The sequence below is a fragment of the Thunnus thynnus genome, chromosome 19, assembly GCF_963924715.1.
Source record: "Thunnus thynnus chromosome 19, fThuThy2.1, whole genome shotgun sequence".
Classification (NCBI taxonomy): Eukaryota; Metazoa; Chordata; class Actinopteri; order Scombriformes; family Scombridae; genus Thunnus; species Thunnus thynnus.
The window spans coordinates 12,045,641-12,067,974 of record NC_089535.1 but is presented as its reverse complement, the minus strand read 5'-3'; the positions used below and the strand labels follow the sequence as shown (position 1 = coordinate 12,067,974).

General features: G+C 38.7%; 2 protein-coding genes across 3 annotated transcripts; one reads left to right on the top strand and one right to left on the bottom strand.

The window, feature by feature from the left end:
• Positions 1–1,470: 1,470 nt before the first annotated feature.
• On the top strand, positions 1,471–9,705 carry dnajc21 (DnaJ heat shock protein family (Hsp40) member C21). 2 transcript variants are annotated; one of them, XM_067573893.1, is made up of 12 exons: positions 1,471–1,901; positions 2,321–2,414; positions 2,562–2,685; positions 3,545–3,676; positions 3,837–4,141; positions 4,242–4,408; positions 4,685–4,769; positions 5,690–5,881; positions 6,661–6,709; positions 6,803–6,939; positions 8,560–8,644; positions 8,889–9,705. In XM_067573893.1, exons 1-12 carry the CDS (start codon positions 1,805–1,807, stop codon positions 9,048–9,050), a joined length of 1,629 nt encoding a protein of 542 aa, XP_067429994.1. In that variant the 5' UTR covers positions 1,471–1,804; the 3' UTR covers positions 9,051–9,705. The 2 variants fall into 2 exon arrangements, with proteins under 2 accessions (XP_067429994.1, XP_067429993.1); XM_067573892.1 differs by having other exon boundaries at positions 6,800–6,939.
• On the bottom strand, positions 9,689–21,257 carry LOC137170472 (alanine--glyoxylate aminotransferase 2, mitochondrial-like). The gene is made up of 14 exons (XM_067573895.1): positions 21,062–21,257; positions 19,743–19,831; positions 18,677–18,867; positions 18,447–18,570; positions 18,251–18,345; positions 17,433–17,526; positions 16,165–16,258; positions 15,284–15,384; positions 14,995–15,087; positions 14,663–14,795; positions 13,837–13,925; positions 13,147–13,296; positions 11,605–11,703; positions 9,689–9,971 (listed from the first exon to the last, which is right to left on the bottom strand). Exons 1-14 carry the CDS (start codon positions 21,156–21,158, stop codon positions 9,870–9,872), a joined length of 1,551 nt encoding a protein of 516 aa, XP_067429996.1. The 5' UTR covers positions 21,159–21,257; the 3' UTR covers positions 9,689–9,869.
• Positions 21,258–22,334: the final 1,077 nt, after the last annotated feature.

The window sequence follows — 22,334 nt, the reverse complement described above, 5'->3', positions numbered from 1 at the left end:
TAGAATCAGCTTTTAAAATACCTGTCTGAATGACTTATTGTCCTTAATGATCCTGGATGAGGAGGTGGTCTGTGGAAGGTGCAAGTCTCCTCGTCATCACTAGAGTGCATCATGGGATAACTAATGGCTGTAAATTGGTGACATTTTGTATTCATTGTACAATCACAGGTTAATTATAACAGTATGCAATAAACAGAGAGCTGTGGTAGTCAGTGTGTATTGTAAATAATTAATACTTTAGTGGTTAATTTACTAATCATTGCTTTGACTGGCTGGAAATAGATTTTGTGTAATAATGGAGCATTTCAGTATTCATTGTCAGTTATGGTGAGTCGGACAACAAGTCACATTTATGCAGGTTAGTGAAATAAAATTAGGCATGACAATTATTTGCCTAAACTATAAGTTTAAAGGGGTGTGTAATAAAATGTTTATAGGTGACAGATATGAGCTGAGGCACATAAAAGGTCCAATGAGATAGCTTGATGAGTAGGATTTTTTAAATATCTGTAGTCAAACCAAAATATGTGGTATTTAGCTGTAAAAAAAAAAAAAAGGCAGTAGACCAGAGAGTGCAGATATTTAAAGTCCCCCTCCACTCAAAAATGTGTTTTTCTTATTGTTACTTCAGGCAAACCAAAAAAAACCTAAAAAATCCTCATTGTTTGTCTGATGTATGCAGCGTCCTCTGTGATACGGATCCAATACAGATAAAAACTGAGTGTTGGTGACCTTTCACATACTATCATCTCTGCTCTTCTAATTCAGTTGAGGAAAATATCTCTGCGGTTGCGTTAGAAGAACACTGAGAGGGTAGAGCCTAGTAATAATAATCAACAATATTTAAAGTCCCCCTCAATCAAAAATATGTTTTTCTTCTTGCTCCTACAGTTGGATGTTTGAGCTTCACCATGCAGAATGATGTATGTGCAGAGTTTGACATTAGAAGGCTGTTTTCACATTCAACTGCTGAAAGTGGAAAGTGTCTCTGTGCTCATTGAAAATATCATTTTAAGGGGGCGGGTCAATGAGCATGATTTCTGACATCACAAATGTTTTGGAGCCAATTGTGGTCCATTATTCAACATACACAAGTGTGATGTGGAAACGTGAAGCCTCCAGAGCACATACACTGAGAATTTACTTAACAGTGAAGCTGAATATATTTTCTGTGAAGTAGTTAAACTTCTGAAATGAAATATATTTATATATTTGCATATTCATAGACTCTGGAATATTCAATGAGGGAGTAGATGCCATTTTAAGGATTTTAACAAGTTTATTATATTTTTTGTGGGAAAAACATATCAGACACACATTATTATTCAAAGTAGAGTATTTTATATACATCTTAAAATATGCCTGGAGGGGATCTTAAAGTTATCAACTGAATACGATCTTCATTTTGAGCTGTGGAGGGCAGCAATAAGCGGTTGTAGCTTCAAGTCAGCCGAGATTATAATGCAAAAGAAGACGAATTCTCGCGAGACTGTAACGGCACAGGACAGTCCATCCATGCCATGGTTTACCGGTCGTAAAGTGACTATTTAAATATAAATAAATACTATAGAAGCTTTGTCAGTGATATACAGCTTTGCACGGATTTGAATATGTAAAGCCCAAACATTACAATGTTGTCGCCATCATCTGTGAAGTTTCGGAGATAAATTAGAGATGTTTACCGGTCGCTAGCATGCTAACAGTTAGCCAAATGCTAAAGCTAGCCTAGTCTGGGACAACGTTTTTCACAACATTTACTGAATATTTATCCCCGTTTCAAGTTTCTCTCATTAGTAAGTGAACAATGAAGTGTCATTATGAAATCTTGGGAGTGAAACGGGACGCAGGAGACGACGAGTTGAAGAAAGCTTATCGTAAATTAGCACTGAAATGGCATCCAGGTAAGTGGTGGCAGTTAGTAGGAGAGTACCCAGTTATCCTCAAGTATTTAAAGTAGAATTCGCCTCTTTATTTTTTAATTAAATAGAGGCACCACTACCAACAGTGCTAGCTAACGTTATAGATAAGAATGGTGTGACATTCATTCACGTCTTACGACATTACATTGTGATGGTGAAATTGGCAAGTTTTGAATCCCAAACGTTTTATTTTCATGACATTTTGTAAAACAATAAGAATTTAAAAATTGCTTTTGAAATGTAGTGTAGGTTGAGCTTTCAGGCTCCCAAAGTGAAACAATAAACAAAAATACTCCTGAATCTCCTTTGGCCCGGGCTGTGTGACTTGATATGCTTTCAGACTTGCCTGTCAAAATGTCAAATCATATTCAGACCTTTTGATATACTTCTGACATTTCCAGATAAGAACTTGGACAATGCCGAGGAAGCAGCGGAGCAGTTTAAGTTGATTCAGGCGGCGTATGATGTCCTGAGTGACCCACAGGAGAGAGCCTGGTTTGTACAAATTTACCTCGTCATCACCGTCTACCCTCAGCAGCACATCTCTCCCTGACTCACAATATTTTCACTGTCTGCTGCTTTATATACAGACAGTTGCAGTTTGGCTTGTGCATGATGTCTCTGTTTCCTCCTGCGTGGCAGGTATGACAATCACAGAGAGGCGCTGCTGAAAGGAGGACTGAGTGGAGACTATGAAGATGATAGCATCGACCTGCTGCAGTACTTCACGGTTACCTGCTACTCTGGATACGGAGATGATGAGAAGGTTTGTGGTCATGTATGCAAAGATCAGTACTCACAAGCAGTTCTTTTAAGATACTTTCTTCAAACAAAGACAATCTTAACAGAAAACAGGATCTGCATCTGCCACATGCTGGAGTTTAATTTTGTGGAGGATAAACAAATTGTTACCATATGGTATGTGGTCAGCATAGATCAATCTCTTCCCTACTTTATCTATTGTACGTCCAGACTGAAAATGTATTTTGGCAATAAAAGGAGGGAAAGTAAAAACTATTTTTGGAACATAGTCTAAGGTTTTTAGAGCCATATAAAGTCAGAATCAGTGATTTTAACATTGTTCCCAAGAGAATTATTTGAATGTGTGAAATGAAATAGCCTTCCATTAAGGCGTGCAGGCGTCGTCTCTATCAGCACAGAGAAACGTATGACTGCGAATGGCTTAGAAAATGCAATCTTCAACTCAAAACACATACCAGAGAATTTGATTGGATATCTCCTGATTTTTAAAAAAAGGTCAGGGTAACCCAGGAACTTTGGCACCACTCAGTTAAATAACAGGTCAGACTGTCTGTCCTCGCTGGATAAGTGTACAAGTGAGAGGGTGTAATGAGATTATCAAAAGGCAGATAAAAAAGCCATGACAACATTAACATCAGCTGTAGGATAGTGGGCAAGCTGGAAATAATCCTCCACTTTAAAAAACAAAACATCCAGTCTTATTTTCAGTACGTAAGAACACACAGCACTCTCTGTCCAGGTTGGAGGTGGCAGCTTTATCCTTCATGATTGTGTGGACAGATATTCTGCATGCGCTTTGAATTATGCACATTAATTTCCTCTCTTATTGTTCCCTCTTGTTTTCATTCACTCGCCCTCTCTAGGGCTTCTACACAGTCTACAGGAATCTCTTTGAGTCTATTGTTAAGGAGGAGACGGAGCATGGCAGGGTGGACGATGAGGAAGAGGAGGAAGAGTTTCCTCCCTTCGGAGACTCTCAGAGTGACTATGATACCGTAAGACAGCCCCATACTTAAAACATGTGTCATGATGTTGTTCCTCTGATGGATGATATGAGTTCCACATACAATTCAGTTTAAAACATAACATGACTGAAATATTAATCATGAACCAGTAAAGAGGGATACTTAATCAGCTTCTCTTTCCGTATTACAGGTAGTGCACGTATTTTACGGCTTCTGGCAGAGCTTCTGCACGCGGAAAAACTTTGCCTGGAAGGAGGAGTACGATACGAGGCAGGCGTCCAACCGCTGGGAGAAAAGGGCTATGGAGAAGGAGAACAAGAAGACCCGAGACAAGGCTCGAAAAGAGCGAAACGAGCTGGTGCGACAGCTAGTGGCTTTCGTTCGCAAGCGTGACCGGCGGGTCCAGGCCCACAGGAAGCTGGTGGAGGAACAGAACGCGGAGAAGATCAAGAAGATGGAGGAGCTTAGGCGGAAGCAGAAGCTCAACCAGGCCAAGTGAGTAAGGGATGGAGAGTTGGGTTAAATGTGTTACGTATTTCTATGCTATCGTATGTCCTCCTCATACTCATAATACTGTTCTGTCTGTCCATCCAAGACTGGCAGAGGAGTACAAGGAGCAGAGCTGGGCGGCCATGTCTGAACTCGAGAAGGAGCTGCAGCAGATAGAGGCTCAGTACGGAGAGGAGTTCGGTGATGCATCAGAGAGTGAGGAAGAAGAGCTGGATATGGAGACACGGGAGAAGACCAGTGAAGAAGGAATAGGTCAGTAAGAGTCTGTGTTATTTATATTTCTGTGATAAGTGGTTACGTCGCACCTACAGCGGCTACAGAAATAACATACAGAGACTGCAAGAACTGTGATTGGTCAGCGTGGGCTGCGTGTGTTTTTTCCCCATTAGACAAACCAATTATGTTTTCAGTCATTTCCACAGATTTAAATTCTCAAGGGATGTTTTATTAGTAATAACTCGTTAATGAATAAGGTATTATGTGCTTTTTCTGTTTTTTTTGTGTGTGTGTGTGTGGTCACAAATGCAGAGCAGCCTGATGGAGAGGAACTGATCGACTATTTTGATGATCTTTACTGCCCAGCCTGCGACAAATCCTTCAAATCAGATAAAGCGTGAGTATCCTCCCTCCCACTCAGCCTCTATTTGCTGCTTTCTGGAACTACGTATTAATGCACCTCGCTAAGATTTTAGTAATGTTTGGTCAGCAGGCAGTCAACATAACTTTAAAAGCACTCAGTTAACTTTCATTGATTGCAGCACCACATTAGAAAGTCACACAAAGCCTTTTTGTGTGTGTGTTTGGCCGGAGGGGACAGGAGGTGTGATGTGACTGAAAATCAATGGCCTGATGTAGAAGATATGGAGTAGTAATTATCAATATAGAGAGTACACAGAGTCATTTATTTATATTTTTCATCACTACTAGATGATTGTAGGTGTGGACTAGATGTACTTTGTTGAAAAATAAATGTTTTTTTTTCTATTTGCTGTCTGTGATGACGTTTTTTTGTTTCTAATAATCAGTCTGAACAACGGAGAAAAACTAATAGTCAAGCTAGAATGACAAGTTCATTGGTTGCGGTTGTTTACATGTGTTGTGGGAATTTACTAATTGATTTGGCTGTGACTCATCGACTTGCTCGGAGCTGTTGATGTGGTTTTTTTTTCTCGTCTCATTTCGTACTCAGTTGTACTGCACACTTGAGACAAATGGTTAGAAATGATTCATTGCCATGGGTATAATTCCTTGATTGAGCTAATTTCCATGGATGAATTTTATATGTATACTCATACTAATTATACATATATATATATATATATATATATATATATATATATACAGAACCGGTCAAAAGTTTGGACACACCTTCCCATTCACTTAAATGAGAAAGTTATACTAATTATATATAATTATATACATATAAAATGATTCTATTAATACTCTTTGGTGATAATAATGTAAATCTGTAAACGACTTGTATACACTGTTAACTTAAGTCTATGCTCTTAATGCATTTTTATGTCTCTACAGCATGAAAAACCATGAAAAATCCAAAAAGCACCGGGAGATGGTGGCGTTGCTACGGCAACAGCTGGAGGAAGAAGAGGATTCACTCGGTTTGAACGCGGACGAAAAGGAGGGAAGAGAGGAGGAAAATGAGCAGGAAGAGGAGGAAGAAGAAAAAGAAGAAGAGGAGGAGGAGGAAGATAAGCCGAGGCAAAAGTATGTATCTCATGCCGAATGTAATTGTAAAAAAAAATGTATTTTCACCTGGTTGTTGGAGTGGTTAGTGTTAGTTAGTGTGGTTAGGGTTAGTGGAAAATTCTAATTTAAGGGGTTACAAATTGGGTTATACTGGGAAAAGCTTTGGCCTTGAGGTCTCCCAGTAAGCAACACTAAATCTGAAGCTGAAGGAGACACTGTCTTCTCTCCTTAAGACTCAGAGCAGCTGTCTGTGATGTTTGGGGAAGCGGAAGCCTTTCTGATAAAGGGTAAGTCAGCGTTGCCGTGGTTACCAAGGTCAGAGGGGGTGACTGCCCGACTCCCTAGACACCACAGATAGATGACTGCATATATTCCATCGGCATAATCAGACAACAGCGGCTCCAAACTCTATGAAATGTGACTGAACTAACTCGGGTAAAAACATTTCCCTGTTTAGAAACTAATGAACCAATAGAGTCATTTCTCATATTGTAGATGCATTGAGTTTGACCATTTCTGGGCGTATAGTATTTGTGGGGTTTAAAGACCAAAGTCAGAGCATTAGAGACAACATCAATGCACAGAAAACTGTGATTGATAAAGTTTCTGTTCACTGCTTGGCCCAGTGTTCAATAAATATTCTCAGCAGAAGACATCAAAGGCTCCTGGACGCTTTCTTCACTGATGAGTTGACCATTGATCAGCGTTTCTCCATAACAGTTAGAACTTGATGATGTGTCAGCATTTCATATGATTTCTTAGTTGTCTCGCTGACATTTTTCTTTCCACCCATACAGGCTCTCCAAAAAGCAAAAGAGGAAAAAGAAACAGCAGAAAGTAGTGCATGTGAGTAATATCTTTTCTTTCAAGCGGCTGTGCCTGGTTCAGTGAACCCTCCTTAAAAGCCCTCTCTATTCATGTTCTCCTCCACTAAAGCAGAGTGCTCCAGAGGAGGAGGAGGAGGAGGAGGAGGAGAAACCAACGCTGACCACATGCAATGAAGATGCCCCCGAGAAGTCAGCGGACCCCACAGAGCCCGAGCAGCAGGATGAACTCCCTCCCACGGAAGCCAAGAGGTCGGCCAGTTGTTCTTCATGCTACTAGATACAGTCACTGTTTGTACTCTCATCATTTTTATAATTGTAATGTGTTAAAAGACAACGAGTAATGTGAGAGTCGTCGCTCAAAGTGATGAACCTACAGAGAATTATCACCCATATCTGCAGCTCCCCTCGGCTCCACAGAGTTTATAGCGAGTTTTAGCTCATTGTTAAACTGTCCAGACTGCAACTTTACTGTTTAACCGTCACAGCTCTGTTTTCAGCCGCAGCAGGCAGCTATTTTTAGTGCAAAAAAGCTCTAAAAACCCTCCGAATACTGTCTGCTCAGCACCAAACAGACACAGTTAGCAACCAGCTGGTGAACATAGTGGAGCATTTAGCTTAAGAGCCAGATATTTCCCTCAGGAGTTGGTAGGGACCAAAAACAGAACTAAACGAGAGTGAATATTGGACTTAAAGTCACCAGGTAGAAACAGAATGAATGAATGATAATGTTGCTCTTTAACTGCAGGATGTGTAACTTTAAACAATATGATATGTCAGTGTTTCTGCTGCCCCCAAGTGGCCAAAAAAATCAGCTATTCCACTTTTAAACCTTATTAGATTTTATCCAATGAGGCAGGCAAAATTTATATATACACTTTTTCCTCAGACGGGACCAAGTAAATGCTAGTATGCTACATTAGTACTGAATGTTTAAACCTGCACGTACTAAATATTTGTTGACTTGGGGGCAGCAGAAGAAGCAGAAAACACAATATCTGTCATGGCAAATGTTCCCATTTACACCTCCAGCAGACACAGAGAAACATAAGTATTCATTTGGAGTCGGGTTTCTGGCTGCCTGATGAATATTAAATCCAGTATTCAGTCTCCTTTTAGTTATTTTTGGTCTCCTAACTGCTAACTTTGTCTCTCTGCCATTTGCTGCCAGGGAGGTAGCATACAGTGGGTTCATCCGAGCTGAAAACAGCTGCCTGCAGAAAACGAGCTTGATAAGAGCAGAGTTTGTGAGTCGTAAAATCAAAGAATGAGCTTAAAGATGCTATAAAGCTCCTTAGAGATGAGGGGATCTGCAGAGTTGGGTGATAAAGTCACTTTGACACCTTTCACACAATTCATTTATCATATTTTGATTAAAAATTTTGATAAGTGCAGCTTTAAATATGTTAATGGAATCACCCAATCTGTATTAGACTTTATTTTAGGCCCGAAACTTTACATACATGGGTGTCCCCTGTTCATCAGTGTTTTAAAAAATGTTCCCACTCATTAGACTTTTGAAGACTGTTTGTATTCCTGTTCCTGCTGCTGTGGTTCCTGTTGGGTTCTGATCAGGTTCCTGTTTTCAGACAAACAGGAATCCAATCTGACCGAGTATAAACAAAGAATTAAAAATTATGTCGGCCACGCTACGTGAAAAAAAAGGTCAAATATTCTCATTCAGTTTTTGGCACAACGTTCATAACAGAAAAATGATATTCAAATGATATTTATGACATATAGAAACCTGTTCTTATCCAAGATTTTAAAATTCTTTCTTGAACACATGACAGTTTATTTCTAAAATAAATAACACAAGTTAATTGTGTTATAAAATGTAATGTGTTGTATTTTTCTGCTTTGCCTCTGCAGCTCCGGGAAGACAAAAGGAAAGAAGGGAGGAGGAAAAGACAAACCAAAGAATGTCAAGTCTCACACAGGAGAACAATGTCCTGAGGTTTGTACAGTAAAACCCAAAACTTAACTTAATCAGTTTTATTATAACAGATCTCCTCTGCCTACTTGCATATTTGTCAGTGTTTCGATTTTCCTTTCCCACCTCTTAATTATCAAAAAGAAAGATTCAGAAAAGTGTTTTTTTTTAACTGTACTTAAAAAAAACTTTTAAAATGGCACTCACTGTAAAAAAAAAAAAAATTATCCACATATCACTACCCCCCCTCTCCTCTCCCACCCTCCAGAAGGAAGTAAACCTCCGATGTGTGACGTGTAACTACGAGTTCCCCACCCGAAACAAGTTGTTCGACCACCTGAAGACCAGCGGCCACGCCTCCGCGCTCCACTCAAACGCCGCTCACAGCTCCGCGAGCAAGAGCAAAAAAGACAAAAAGAAGAACAGATAACACATCTTCATCTGAACCTGAAAGAGTTTGACTCAGCAGGGAGGAAACAACGCTTTTGGGACGTCTGTCAGTAGGAAAATAAATAAACAGACAGACAACAAGCCTTTGAAAGTGGACTTTAATGGACTGGATTGGCCGACTGCGTGAAGATAGTTTCTTAAAATTACATAATAATCATGTTCAGTGAGACAACTGCGAAATTGTGTGACACTGAGACTCTTTTTTTTTATGGCTGCTATAACAAAGTAATTCAGCACCTTTTTCCCCATGACTTCTAAGATCCTCTGAATTGATGAACCAGTGGAGAAAAACATACAAGGCTGTGCACTGGATACACATTTATCCCCGTTATCAGATCCTTTACTATTTTAGGAATGGTCTCCCTTGGTTACCGCAGCCAACAATTAAGCTGTTTTTTTCCTATCATAACATTAGAGGTGATACTGCATGTCGGTATAATTTGCATTAATGCCTCTAGTAACCACGTCTGAGAATAAACTATGTTGGATGTGTCTGTATCAATCATATAACCACACTTTTTTATCTGTTGTTTTATTGGTGAGACAGAAAAAAAATGAGATACTGAAGCAAATATGTCGAAGCACAAATGGTTGTCATTAAACTGCGATAATTATTACATTCACAGTCGGTAACACATTGCGTGTTCACAAAGATTCATTGCATAACAATCATAAAGGTGTCAGATTCAAGCACTGGAGCAAAATGAACTCTGCCTGAACAGGAATGACTGCAGCTCAAGTGTCTTTATAATGATAAAAAGCAGATTGTAAAATGATTGACATTGCATGATTTAGCCGTTCATTTTCCATCCATGTAGTTGTGGATGGCCTTGTTAAAAACTGCCAGGAAGAAATCTACGTCCTTCCTTGTGATGCACATGGGGGGTTGGACACGAAACGTCTGAAGTGGTGAGAAAAGGGAAAAAAAGAAAAGAAGCTGATTAGCACAAGATTACCAGGAAAACATTCGTAACCTTACTGAAGAAGGAGGCACTTCAGCCGGTTCTGGCACATGTTAGAGGAAGAGAAGGTGAAATAGTGAAGTTAATCTACACATCAGTATCCTGTGGACTAGAATTAGTTCCAGTAGGTATTGAAATGTAGAATTGGCTCATATGGTACTTATTTACTGTCATGTATGGAAAACTGCCGTAATTGCAACTGAAATTATTTTTAACAGAAGAGATCTCAAAGGTGAGGCCGAGGTGATGACGAAGGTTTAAATCAGAGAAAATTAAATTGTAAAAAGGATTGCAGATTTACACTTTGTTACTTTGTGAATGAACAGTTTTTTATAGCAATTACACATGAAATAGTATGAAGTATTTTATCTTCTAAAGCCGGTAGAAGCAATGTGCTGTGTAGACATCAAAATTGTCTGTTTATAGTGAAGACTGATGAGCAGAGATGGAGACAAAATGACCAAAGATGGTGTCAATCAAAGGATACTGCAGCTGGACCAAAGAATCACGAAACGATGGCAGAAATCCTGTAGTGTGGATCTTTTTGTCAAGCCACTACTGAAAGGAACTTGCCTCTTAGTTGAAGCAAGGTTGTATTAAAAATCTACTTTGATGTAGGAGCCGGCTGTGTTTTACCACTGAGTATTAAGGAAAGAGAAACCTGAGATTTCAAGAGTAAAGTTGTACTAAAAAAGAGTATAATCGCCATGCTGGTGGCTGTACTTTGAGCTTAACGCTAACATCAGCATGCTCACAATGTACAAATTTGATTTTCTGCTAAATTTGACCTGATGATGGCACTAGAGGGGAAAGTGAATGTCTGCCACGAATTTCATGACAATCCTTCCAATAATTGTTAAAATATTGCATTCTGCTGCCTGACTAAAAAGTTATTTTACTCCCAGAATAAAATCTAAAATTTTATGAGAAAACAATCATAATATGAAGTCACAGTATTTGCTCCAAGAAGGTTACTATATTTCAAGAACAAAAACATTGTATGTTATGATGAGACTGAGCAGATCAGACTACTATTTATTTTACATTGCATTTCTCTGATTTTTGGATAACTGAGTGTATGACTGTATAAAGCTTAGAGGAGGGTTTATGCACTACAGTTATGCATCCTTGAGGTCTTTTCTCTCGTAAAACAAACTTTCTTAAGATAAATTTCTCATCAGAAGTTTTAAATGACTTACAGAAGCAGGTGTTCAGTTTTATTTGTGACTTTGACTTTTAACCTTTTGACTTTTATATTTAACCTTTAACTACGTTTTGTCGTTGTCACGGCTTTAAGGTATTTATACAACCTCCTCATCTAACATTTAAACTGAGACACTGCTCTCAACTCAGTATTAAAATAAACATAACGTAAAATTACAACTTTATTGAAATACTATAACCTTTTTTTCTTGCAATTTTTTATTCTAAAAATATGATTTTTTCTTGTAAATTGCAACTTTATTCTCTTTATAACATTATGACTTCCATTTATTTTCCCTTCAGAGTTAAGCTAAAACTGTGAATATAAACTGACAGGGGGACAGGCTACGTCAAGGTGAGTGCTCTTACCTGTCCATACACTCCACCTTTCCCTATCAGGACTCCCATGTCCTTGATGTCCTCAAAGATCACGCTCATTGCCTCAGGTGACAGCGGGGTTCTGCTGGCCTGTGGATGATAGAGGAGAGATGAAAGTGTGGATGAGGCTGGATGTGTTATATAAATGATACTTAGTGGTTAGTTGCTTGGACACAGGCACTTCAGAAATGTTCACATTGTTTGTTTGTTACTTCACTGACTGTTAAATGGCCTCAGAGGCTTTACAAGAGGTCGGAAAGGGCGCATACACCCACACGAGAACCGACACTGAGCTATCATCAACGTAAGCATCTGTGTGCAAGTTTGCAAGAAATTTCTGCTATTAGTTAATTACATCTACAAGTTCCAGACCGATAATAGCTGAGAGGTAAAAACACCCAACAATAACAAGGTAGAAGAAAACACTCAAAGGGATAATGATTCCTCCTCGCCATCAATCAGTTACTTATTTGAACTGTGATCCAAAGTAATAAATGGTATTTTTCACTAAAAAGTGGAGTGGTGAGATTAAACATTTCTCCAAATCCATGCAAGATGTCATGAATGGTGTCAGATAGTGTACAGTAGTAAAAACAGACAATTTCTTTATCTGTGGGGGACACTTACAATATAGGGGCTGGACAAAATAATAGAAACATGTTAATAAATCTGAATCTAACTGGATGAAGCTAACAGGTGTTTATTAGTCACTGGTTATCTTTAAGACTGGAGTATTAAGTGTTAGACTGACTATATTCATTGAGGCTCTTATTATCCAGAGTTTGGTATCGGTCATCATGATTTCTGATCTTGTTATATTACAATTTTGCAGTGCTAACAACTGGTGTGCCATCACCTCTAGCAGAGAACACTACATTACAACTACAAAAAGCAGCTAAGAGAGTGTTTCCAGATCTAATGAAAGCAAATTATGGAATTAGAGAGCCCAGAAAACAGCTGCCTAAATTGCTGGCAGTTATGGACAAATTATGCAATGTAGCAAAGGGGAAAGCTCACAAATGTTGAGAAAAAAAAAAGAAAAAAATTGACTCAAAGACTGAAAGACATAGCAGGATATTTGCCTAACAGCACTGCAAAGTCCAATAAAAAGACGCAAGTAAATTGAACATTACAAGCATCACCAAACTGTTTGTTCCCTTTTCAAATACAATATCTACTAGATTTAATGGAATTAATAAAAACAGTATCGGTTAATATGCAATACGAGGTGAAGGACAAACATCCAGTCATGCTGCAAATACACGGCTATAATTTTCTAAAACGATTTCAGGGAAAATTTAGGAACAATTGCATTTACGAGGAGTACTAATCAGGACTTCAGACAGTAGCACATGCAGTGCAGCAGAGATTGTTCTGTTCACAATTACAGATGGTCACTGCTGCTCCAGCTAATGGTTAACTGGGGCAATGCTGAACCATGCCCCCGGGAGGCACAGCACACACACACACATACACACGTTGTACAGGCATGTGAAGAGGGGGGGATTGTCACTTCTGTACCAAATTCAGTACCTTGTCTTTGACCATTTCCACACCGATCTGCAGGCCTTTTCCACGGACGTCACCGATGATCTCGTACTTGTCTCTGAGTTTTGCCATTTCTGTCATCAGATAGGTGCCCACATCCAGACAGTTCTGCTGTATGCCATCTTCTTTGATAACCTGTTAAGTAAAAATCTGTCTGTTAATGTCACATTTAGTTTTTGAAGTCAAAAACTTTTTATATTTTCATATTATATTATCAACTGATTTTTATTATTAAAAAAAAAATAAAGGTCTCATTGGAAATATCAGAATTACTCATTTTCTGTCCAATCTGCTGGAAGGGCGTATTGGTGTCTGCGTTTGATTGACAGCAGCTGCCAAACAGAGCCTCAGAAGGGGAATGAGAGACAAAGTAAAAAAAAAAAAAAGTGCTGTAGCTTACAAGCCATAGGCAGGCAGTGTGTTGTACCACCAGAGAAATATTTGAGGGGGCACGTGCCCATATACTCCACCCACAGAGATTGGATGCCTTTAGAAACTATTAAACTCTATTTTCATAATATGTGTGAAAATAGAATTGTTAGAATTGTAGAAAAATTGCTTTTCTGTATGTCTTTACACACATGCCCCCCTATACATCGGCACAAGAGAGTTAATCAAAATGAACTCTTGTGCTGATGTGAACGACCGATTTAGAAAGAGAACATGAATTCTCACATCAAGCACTGATGAGCCAACAGCACAAGCCACAGGATTTCCTCCGAAGGTGTTGAAGTGGAACGCCTTAACAAAGGAAGCAGCAATTTCTGGAAAACACACAAATAAACAAGCTCACGCCTCCACTCACTGCTGCCACAAATTAAAACCCTGGCCTGGCAATATATTTTTCAAAATACATGTTTTCATGTTGGTTTCTGAACCTTTACATAAATGCCACCCAGAGGATTTTTGAAAAACAATATTTCATTCATCTGTATTTGTTCATGGTTGAAAGACAAAAGAACATGAACTCGATATCAGGTCACCACAAACATATAAAAAATGAGGCAGAGAACCGATGTACTGTACGTTTAATTGAAGAGGTCAACCCTGTGTTTACTCTGTTACGTGTATAACATGTACCACAGATGGTGGTGAGTGGTCTGCAATTAGTAGCTGAGGTATGATTGTGTGTATGACGTGTATCTGAGGTGTTCTGTATATATAAATCATGTATATTCAAGAGTGTTTTTTACTCATCTGTTTCTGTAGTTCTTATCTAGCACCTTTCAGGAAGTTGCACCTTCAATCTTGTTCTATTTTATTATGTAACTATCACAAACTGTTTTTCCAATACATATAGAAAACAGTTTACAAGACCATACATCTTTCTCATCTCTTTCAGTGTTTCTTGACTGTTTAATAGTGGAAATAATTTAGAGAAATGCACCACACAGCCTCTTTTTTTTTAAAAAAAAAACAAACAAACAAACAAACCTGTATTTATGTTTAAAGGAAATATAAGCAGATTTTCAAACAAGGCAGTTGTGTCTTATTATCTCACCTGGTGTTGTAACAACAGCTCCCATTGGGAAGCCATTACCAATACCCTTCGCCATTGTAACGATATCAGGAAGGACCTCATGACCCTGGAAACCCCAGAAGTGGCTTCCTGTACGCCCAAATCCAGTCTGGACCTGTCAGGTGCAAAACATGATTAAATTTACTTGGTTATAAAAATTCTAATTTCTTTATATATTATGCAAACATTTGTGCCAAAGAGATGGAAAATGAAATCAGGTTCTGCCAAGAAACTTGCTCAAAGCATAATAGAGGCTGTTAGTGCAGCTTATGTGTTTTATATTTGAGCATAAAATAATTTAATGTGTCTCTAACCTCGTCAGCGACGCAGACCCCTCCTCTCTCTCTCACTAGTTTGTAGGCTTCTTTGAAGTAGTTTTTAGGGTACTGCACAGCTCCACCCATTCCCTGCATACACCAAACACATTCACATCCCATAGTTCCAACTTAAAGAACACGAGCACCGAAGACCAAAAAACAACAAACATGGATGGCATAATAGCAAAGAACTTTTCTGATTTCAGTTAAAATTACTCATTGATGACGTACATTCAAAAATATTAATGTTCAAGGTAAATCACTACTCCAGAACATAATATCGTACCTGAATAGGCTCCCCAAAGAAAGCAGCAATTCGACTTGGGACACTAGTAGCAAATGTCTCTTTGAGTTGGTCAATGTATTGGTCATTTGCCATGCAGCGGCCTGTGTGATGAAGGACACTTCTTTTGGTGAGAGTAATAATACACACATTTGCATATATAAATGCAATATTAAAAAAATATAGGGTTAATCTTCTTACCAAAATCTGTTACTGCATGAGATTTTAAATACTTGAGAACAGGCTTTCCTCTGGGATTTTACTCTGAATAGTTTGACTCCATGGAGTGAAGGTGAGTTTAAGTTCTAGTTTTACTAACTCTGATGTGCCTGATATTATTCTTTATACTGTTATTATACTTTATGTAAACAGCTATGTAGATGACTGCTAAAATATGCTAAAATACTGAGCATCCAGATAGACTCTGGCTGAGACACATATAGTTCAAATTCCTAAAAACTGTAAAATGTTAAAAGAGGTAAATGGTCAAAAGTAGGAGACTTAGAACTTTATACAGAAACTTCAACACTTTTGTCTGATTTTCTAGGATAAAACTAACCCCTCTTACTTTCAAGCAAATTTTAAAGAAGGGGGCCAGTTGTCAAAACAACAGGCAATTTAACTAAAATACACAGCTGTTACTGAGGTCTATACGGAAATATAAAACTAGGTATAAATAAAAAATATAAATGTTCTTTAACCTTGGATCCAGACTGTACGCTATCAAAAGTCAAGCATTCACTCTAACAACACAAGCAGTTTCCAATGGAAGTTGAACATAATGTTTAATCTCACAGACAACTATGGTGAATTTTCCTTTTTATGAGAGCGTGCAAGAGAGATAACCTGAGTGTGTTGAGCCATGGATGCATGTGTTTGTGTACCTTGGGCACAGTTACACTCTCTGATGGTCTGCACAGGAGAGTCCCTGCAGTGGCTTCCTCCCCACGGACCTCTGAACACATCAGGACACACGGCCTGTATATTGGGCAGAAGCCTAGTCAGTTGGGTCAATCTGACAGTAACAGCCACTCATAATTGATGCAGCACAAAGAAATTATCATGAGTGTTGGAATACTGCCACAGCATTATTCACCTTCACCAATTCATACAAAATAAGCAGAGGTGTTGCAAATTTAATGTGGTCAATTAATGCACACGTTTGTATTCTCCCTACTGAAATCTCTCAAATTGTGGTCAGGGGCATCCTGTTTGTTTTAATTATCTTGATTGGAGTCCACCTGTAGCAACCTGCTCCACAGTGCATGTGACCTGAGAGTGGGGTGGCGGTTCACCTTTCAGCACCACAATGACCCAAAGCATTCAGCCAAAACAACACTGGCGTGGCTTTAGGACAGGTCTCTGACTGTCCTTGAGTGGCTCAGACTTCAAGAGACCTGAAGACGGCAGTTCACAGACACCCAAAGGGGCTTCAACAAAATACTGAGTTAAGGGTTTGAATACTTATATGAATGAGATATTTCAGTTTTTCATTTTTAATACATTAGCAGAACTTTCTAAAAACATATTTTCACTTTGTGGGCAGAGCACATGGTGCACTTGTGGCAGCTCTTTGAAATATTGGTCTAGATGTGAACTTTGCCAGCCGCTTCTTTTATTCACTAATGAACTAAAATCAAAACTGTCAACGTCAAGAGAAGAGCGGGCTGACCAAAGACAGCCCTCCACCAACCGGAACAGCTACTATCACCACCGGCCTCACAATGGGACATTGCAACAAGTCAGAGACGCAATTTTTTCAACCTCATTAAAATACAAATTTTAATGTGTGTTTTATGCTTGGATTGTACGGTTTTCCTATGGCATGACATTGTGGGACATTAATGCATACATCACTGCTGAAACAAATTGATTAATCCATTAGTCATCTGACAGTAAAATGTCAATAATTTTGATAATTGAGTAATCCTATAACTCATTTATCAAGAAAAAAATACCAAATATTTGCCGATTCAGCAAAAAAGGCATATTTTGGAGTTTTGGAGCAAGTAATTTGAAGATAATACTTTGAGCTCTCATAATTTGTGCTGGGTGTTTTTCACTATTATTTGTAGCCTGAATGATAAATTGATGAAATGATTGACAGATTAATTGATAATTAAATTAATTGTTGCAGCCCTAGCATACATACATTTACGCAGCCTGAACCAGTGGCGATGGGGTATTTATATGGTGAGTTGGAGGTGAGACCCATGGTCTGTGGGCTGCCACCGTGATATGATCCCCTGGAAGACAAGAACCAATCAGAAACCTTTTTTTTTTAACATTTAGAGAAGATTGCTTATCAATCAACTTCTAAAGTTTTGACATACTGAATGAATTACAAGAATAATATAACAGGCTCACAAATATATTCATACAGAATCTTTTTTATAGATCTTCTGTTTACTTGTGTATGGCATCCTCTGTCCATGAAAGGATTTATTTTGGTCCAAATGGAACCTTCAATTAATGAGAAAAAGTACAAACTATTGCAAAGCCAAGAAAAAAAAAATCAGGTTAATCTAGAGAAGGACAAAGTGCTTGTGGATTTTTTGAGTTTTTTGAGTCATGACAGTCCCGTAAACTGTGATGTGATTAGTTACGCTGCGTGCACACCTGCTGCAGTTTACAGGACTGTCATGACTTCAGGTGACTCTGGTTTTCTCTTAGTGAATTTAACGGTCACATCTATTTGAAAGACAGACTGAAAACGACTCTGCACACTGATATGAAAACCACACCTATACAGTCCAGATCAAGCAGATTGGCTTAGTTTTCGAGTGTTAAATACTCAATAAATGATGTTGAACAATGTTTTATTTTCTTTAAGTTTATCTTTGATTGCGGCTTTTTTATTGATTAATTAATGTTACTAATACACACCCAAGTTTTCTGGGGCATTAACACAAAATACCATTGATTCATTTGAAGCACAGAAGGACATCTCTATGGATAATTCACTTGTACCTGAAAGTGATAATGTCAAAGTTGCCCGTGTAAAGTCGAGCCATCAGTATAGCCAGGTCATTGGCTTCTGAGCCGCTGTTGGTCAGATACACCACCTGGACAGGGAAAGAGAGAGATGCAGACATTTTAATTTCAGCCAACATATTTATCCAGGCTCCAACTCTCAGGTGATCAAAATAAAACTTCACAATGGTACCTTAAGAGGATCTGGCAAGTAGGAAGCCAGTTTCTCACAATACTCATGGAGAGGAGGTTGGACGTAGATGTTAGTAGTGTGCCACAGTCTCTTCAACTGCTGTGTTGTGGCTGCTATCACCTTCCTGTAACCACAGTGTAGGAGCAACAAGGAACAGTCAGGATACTTAATATAATCAGAATAAAACCTATTTTTACTGTGTGAAATAGCAAAGAAAAAAAGGACCTTACGGGTGGCAGTGGCCCACACCAACAGTAGCCACACCAGCAAACAGATCCAGATATCGCCTCCCGTCCACATCCCACACCCATTGCATGTGTCCCTGGTGGATGAACACTGGTTTCTTATAGTAGGTAATCTTCATGGTCATGGGGTTGCAGTTCTTCCTGCGGATCTCCATCATTTGGTCTTTGGACATACCCTGGACATAGACAAACACCGGAGAGGGGTTAACGTTACAGTATAGGAGGATCATGGCCTTCTTTTCTCAACTCAAATGAGTTGTGTTTTGAGTGAAATGTCTTGACAACTATTGGAAGGATTGCTATGACATTTGGTACAGATAACTATGACGCCCAGAAGATGAATCTTGATGATTTATATGATCCCTTGACTTTTCTTCTGGCGCCATTGGCAGGCCAGAATGTAAGACCCGACCACACCAGCAGGGGTGTGAAGTAAATCCTTTCGCGTTGAGCTAAACTTTGGTGAACCCTGACACAAATTTACACCTTTGTTCTAGTAGTTCATCAATTAGTCTTGTGAATACTACAACACCAAGACTCCACCTATTTCACAAGGATGCGTGAATAAGCTTTAGCCAAAATTAGCAAATATTAGCATGTTAAATTTAAAGGGGTAGCACGGTAAACGTTTTCTGTTAACATCAGCATGTCAACATTGTGATTGTGTGTATGTTAGTATTTAGTTAAATGCACACCTGTGTCCACAACCTCACAGCGCCGCTAGCATCTAAACTCTTAGTAAGACTCAGTTTTCCTTGAGAAATCTGTCTTTCTGTAGCTTTAAAAGGAACCCTGTGGCATTTTCAGTTTTGTGTAACTAGGCCCTTACATGTTAAATTTTTTTAACTTCATAAGATATTCATAAAGTTTTTCAAAACCTAAATCAGCTTGCAGTCTTTTTATTTGTGCATTGCTAACTTTTACCACCATCAGCAGTCCTTATGCACACTGCCCCCTGCAGTCGTATTGTGTTATTGTGTATTTAAACTGAAGTGGCCATTGTGACACCAACAGTGCATTAGATACTGTCTGGACAGCACATCACTCTTACCTTGTACTCCTCTGGTTTGAAATTGCATGAGGGCATCTCTGGGATGTCTTTGGGAGAGTATTTGAGGGCTGTTTGCTGACATACTGCACCTGTAAAATAATCAAAATTCAGAAAGAGCTGCAAGGAAGACTCCATCAGATGATCACGTTTATCGGCTGAAGCTGATTCTGTTTCTGACATTTGGGAGTTGTTTGAGTGACAATATATTAATACATTTCCCCAGAAGTCTAAAACTCCTAACTTTCTTTCTTAAACCTTACATTCAAGCCTAATAATCAAATTGCATTGGTATTTTTTCAGTGAATTGTCAATGAATTGCTGAAAAAAAAAGTCAGATGTCAGTCTAATCTGGAACCAGGCTACTTATTATCCACAGAAGGATACCTATCAGATGCACAATTTTTATTATGCTTGTACCTTGCAGAATTATCTGGTCAATATTTAATTGGATTAAAACCTGGTTGATGGTTGAACCACATTAACTTAAAATTGTGCAACTTAGGAAAAACATGCTGCCTGTTTTTTTGTAGTTGACCCATTTCTGGAAAATATCAGCTAAAACTGATCTGACTGACAAACACACAAAAGACCTTTTTACAGGTATAAATAAAATGAATAAACTGAATTCTATTGATCTCCTTTGGTTTCAGGGTCCTGATATTGTGAACGCTGGCTCACTATCACACTATCAAGACTTACTGGGACTCTTGAGTAGAACTGACCCTTTATTAATGTTAGTAAGTAACACTTGTGCTTTTCCTATTACATGGCTATTTATATGACAACATGTCTATTTAAATGATCAAATCAAATTAATGCTGCTGCATAAACATTTCACCTGAGCACAGAAAAGTGGAGATTATGTACAGGTCTGAATAACATGTTCTTAACTCTCAATGCACCATATATTTACCCACTCATGTTTCAAATTAGATAAAATGACAGTAATTTGTGTGCAGTTTTTAATTTGATGCAGTTACCTTAACTTTTATGTCACCATATGAAGTTGTTTTCATAATGTACACAAGTCTGTCTGACTCAGTTACTGAATAACAGTAAATACGTTACCTAGTGTAGTGCACCAATTACTACTGTAGCCTATAATAAACACATCTAAACTAATGTTCTCTGGTTTCTGAGTTTAACAAAGACAAAATAATTTGCGGATTATTTTAGCTATATGATCACTTACTATATTTACTATGTCAAAGATAAATGCTACAAGATAAATGCTACATAAACTACTTCTTCATTAGCATCGGCAACAGACCATAATTAACAAACTATGTTTTTTTTTGTTTGCAGCCATGATAACTCACCACTTCCCCGGTGAAATTTGGCCAAACCAGGAAGACAGAAGGCCTGTCTAGTGAGACCTGCACACCGGCCACTTAGACAGGAAGTCACTTTATACATGTTGAGCAGATACAGAGGGCTCCCTTCACTGACACTGACACTCAGCAGCTGATTAGCTTCAGGACGTTCTTTTTCTTCAAGGTTACAAGGATGGGTGGACAGTGCACAGCCAATGGTACCCTGATCCCACCAAATGGCAATGATTTCTCTGAGACGTCACATAGTTAAATATATAACAAGTGGCACCAGGTGACTACATTTCCACTACATGCTCACTGATTGGGAGTTTAGGAAGGTCAGATATGTTGCGTGGTGTTAGTTAATTTCTGTTGGGATTCCAGAAAAGACACTAATCTCACTCTGTATTTATGGTAATTTGATGTATGGTAGAGTGTGACAGTCCACCATCCATGCTTACTATACTTTGCCTGCATTTCGTCTTGCAGGAGGGAAAACTCTCCCAGGCCACTACTGGTCAGGACTGGACTACTGGACCGCTGGACAGCCTTGACATCTCCACTTCCTTTCATATTTTCCTAAAATAAACTAAATTGGCATTTACAACTTTTTTGTGTGTGGACTCCCTCAATTGGGATAAGTCTTAGCCAAGTTATAACATGCAGTATTTATGTTTGGGGTTGCTTTTTTAATATTTCTGTTTCTCTTATCCGCTTCCTGCCCAGGTACTAATACGACCAGCCTGTATTGGCATCTAAGGAAGCCTGTGTAGACTCGAGCCCAGCACACCATGCAGAGTTGAGACATTTATTCAAGAGAGTTAGAGTTAGTTATCAAGACATAACTCCTCCAAATTACACAGCACTTGGCTGAGAGGATTTGACATTGCTGTTAAACAGATGGACCTTCGGTTTTCGGCTTTGACTTCAGGGATTGAGTTGTTTGGAAAACTTTTGTTTTGACACAAACAAAAGTTTGTTTGACACACTGTATTTGTTGGTCAAGAAAAGAAGGAGGAAGGTGTTACAAAATCTCAAGAAAACTAGAGCTGGCTAGTGTACAGATTCAGGAAATCCATCCAATGATTATGGAGATATTTCACTCAAAACCGAAAATGTTGACCTCATGGTATCATAAGAGGAAAGGTCATTAGGATACATTGTCTGGGGACCATGAATGTTCGTACCAAGTTTCATGGCAATCCACCCAATAGTTCAGATATTTCAGTCTGGACCAATGTGGCAGACCGACCAACAGATCATCAATGCCAGAGGAAAC